Source organism: Passer montanus, unplaced genomic scaffold (assembly GCF_014805655.1).
Source record: "Passer montanus isolate IOZ18808 unplaced genomic scaffold, ASM1480565v1 scaffold1581, whole genome shotgun sequence".
In the NCBI taxonomy this organism is placed as follows: Eukaryota; Metazoa; Chordata; class Aves; order Passeriformes; family Passeridae; genus Passer; species Passer montanus.
In genome coordinates, this window is record NW_024362950.1 from 1 (window position 1) to 1876 (window position 1876).

The 1876-nt window shown below is 43.0% G+C and overlaps 1 protein-coding gene across 1 annotated transcript in view; it reads right to left on the reverse strand.

The window, feature by feature from the left end:
• Positions 1-11: 11 nt before the first annotated feature.
• LOC120499173 (hormone-sensitive lipase-like) overlaps positions 12-1876 on the reverse strand; it is a gene marked incomplete at both ends in the record, with an annotated part of 2380 nt that continues 515 nt past the window's right edge. The window contains one exon of the mRNA XM_039702696.1: positions 12-262. Coding sequence (XP_039558630.1) covers positions 12-262 — 251 coding nt within the window. The remainder of the gene's footprint in view (positions 263-1876) is intronic.

The window sequence follows — 1876 nt, forward strand, 5'->3', positions numbered from 1 at the left end:
GGGGGTCTCACCACCAGGTGCACGGGGGGGAGCCCCCTCAGCAGCGAGTCCGGGGCCAGCAGGGGGGACATGAAGGGGTCCCGGGGGGGTTTTGGGGGAATTTCCCCAAAAATCGCGGGGGGGCCCTCGCTCCGCAGGGGCCGAAATCCTTCGGGGTACCCCAAAAATTTGGGGGGGTCCTCGAGGGAGTCTTCGAGGGGGTCTTCGAGGGGGTCTTCGGGGGGGTCCTCAGCCCCTCCCCCGTCCGAGTTTGGGGCTGGCTCTGGAAAAAAAAACATTTAAAGTTTGGGTAAAATTGGGGGAAAAAACTTAAAAAGTAGAAAAAAAACCCCAAAAAATTGTCTAAAATTGTCTCTAAAAATTCAGCTCAAAATCGTCCAAAATTGTATAAAAATTCCCCCAAAAATGCCACAAAAATTGAGCCCAAATCCCCCCAAAAATCCACAAAAATTGAGCCCAAAATTCCAGAAAAATTCCACAAAATTGAGCTCAAAATCCCTCAAAAATTCCACAAAAATTGAGCCCAAAATCCCCCAAAAATCCACAAAAATTGAGCTCAAAATCCCTCAAAAATTCCAGGGGGTCCTCGAGGGAGTCTTCGAGGGGGTCTTCGAGGGGGTCTTCGGGGGGGTCCTCAGCCCCTCCCCCGTCCGAGTTTGGGGCTGGCTCTGGAAAAAAAAAAAATTAAAGTTTGGGTAAAATTGGAGGAAAAACCTTAAAAAATAGAAAAAAACCCCCAAAAAATTGTCTAAAATTGTCTCTAAAAATTCAGCTCAAAATCGTCCAAAATTGTATAAAATCACCCCAAAATTCCACAAAAATTGAGCCCAAAATACCCCCAAAAATACACAAAAATTGAGCCCAAAATTCCAGAAAAATTCCACAAAATTGAGCTCAAAATCCCTCAAAAAAATGCCACAAAAATTGAGCCCAAATCCCCCCAAAAATCCACAAAAATTGAGCCCAAAATTCCAGAAAAATTCCACAAAATTGAGCTCAAAATCCCTCAAAAATTCCACAAAAATTGAGCCCAAAATCCCCCAAAAATCCACAAAAATTGAGCTCAAAATCCCTCAAAAATTCCACAAAAATTGAGCCCAAAATCCCCCAAAAATCCACAAAAATTGAGCTCAAAATCCCTCAAAAATTCCATAAAAATTGAGCACAAAAGCCCTCAAAAATTCCACAAAATTGAGCCCAAATCCCCCCAAAAATCCACAAAAATTGAGCCCAAAATTCCAGAAAAATTGAGCCCCAAATCCCCCCAAAATTTGGCTCAAAATCCCTCAAAAATCCCCCAAAATTGACCTCAAAAATTCACCAAAATTAACTCAAAATCCCCCCAAAAATCCACAAAAATTGAGCCCAAAATCCCCCCAAAAATCGACCAAAATTGAGCCCAAAATCCACAAAAATTGACCCAAAAATCCCCAAAATTGAGCTCAAAATCCCCCAAAAGTTCACCAAAATTAACTCAAAATCCCCCCAAAAATCCACAAAAATTGAGCCCAAAATTCCAGAAAAATTCCCCAAAATTGAGCCCAAAATCCCCCCAAAAATCGACCAAAATTGACCCCAAAATCCCCCCAAATTTCCCCAAAATTGACCTCAAAATGCCCCCAAAAATCCACAAAAATGGATCCCAAATTCCCCCAAAAAACAAAAAAAATTCCCCCAAAAATCCTAAAAAAAATCCCCCAAAATTTTTGGGATCCACCCAAACCCAAAACCCGAATTTTGGGGACCCCTCCCCCAATTTCCTGACCCCTCCCCCAATTTTTTGACCCATCCCCAATTTTTGACCCCTCCCCCAATTGTGGGACCCCTCCCCAATTTTTTTGACCCCTCCCAATTTTGGGGACCCCTCCCCAATTTT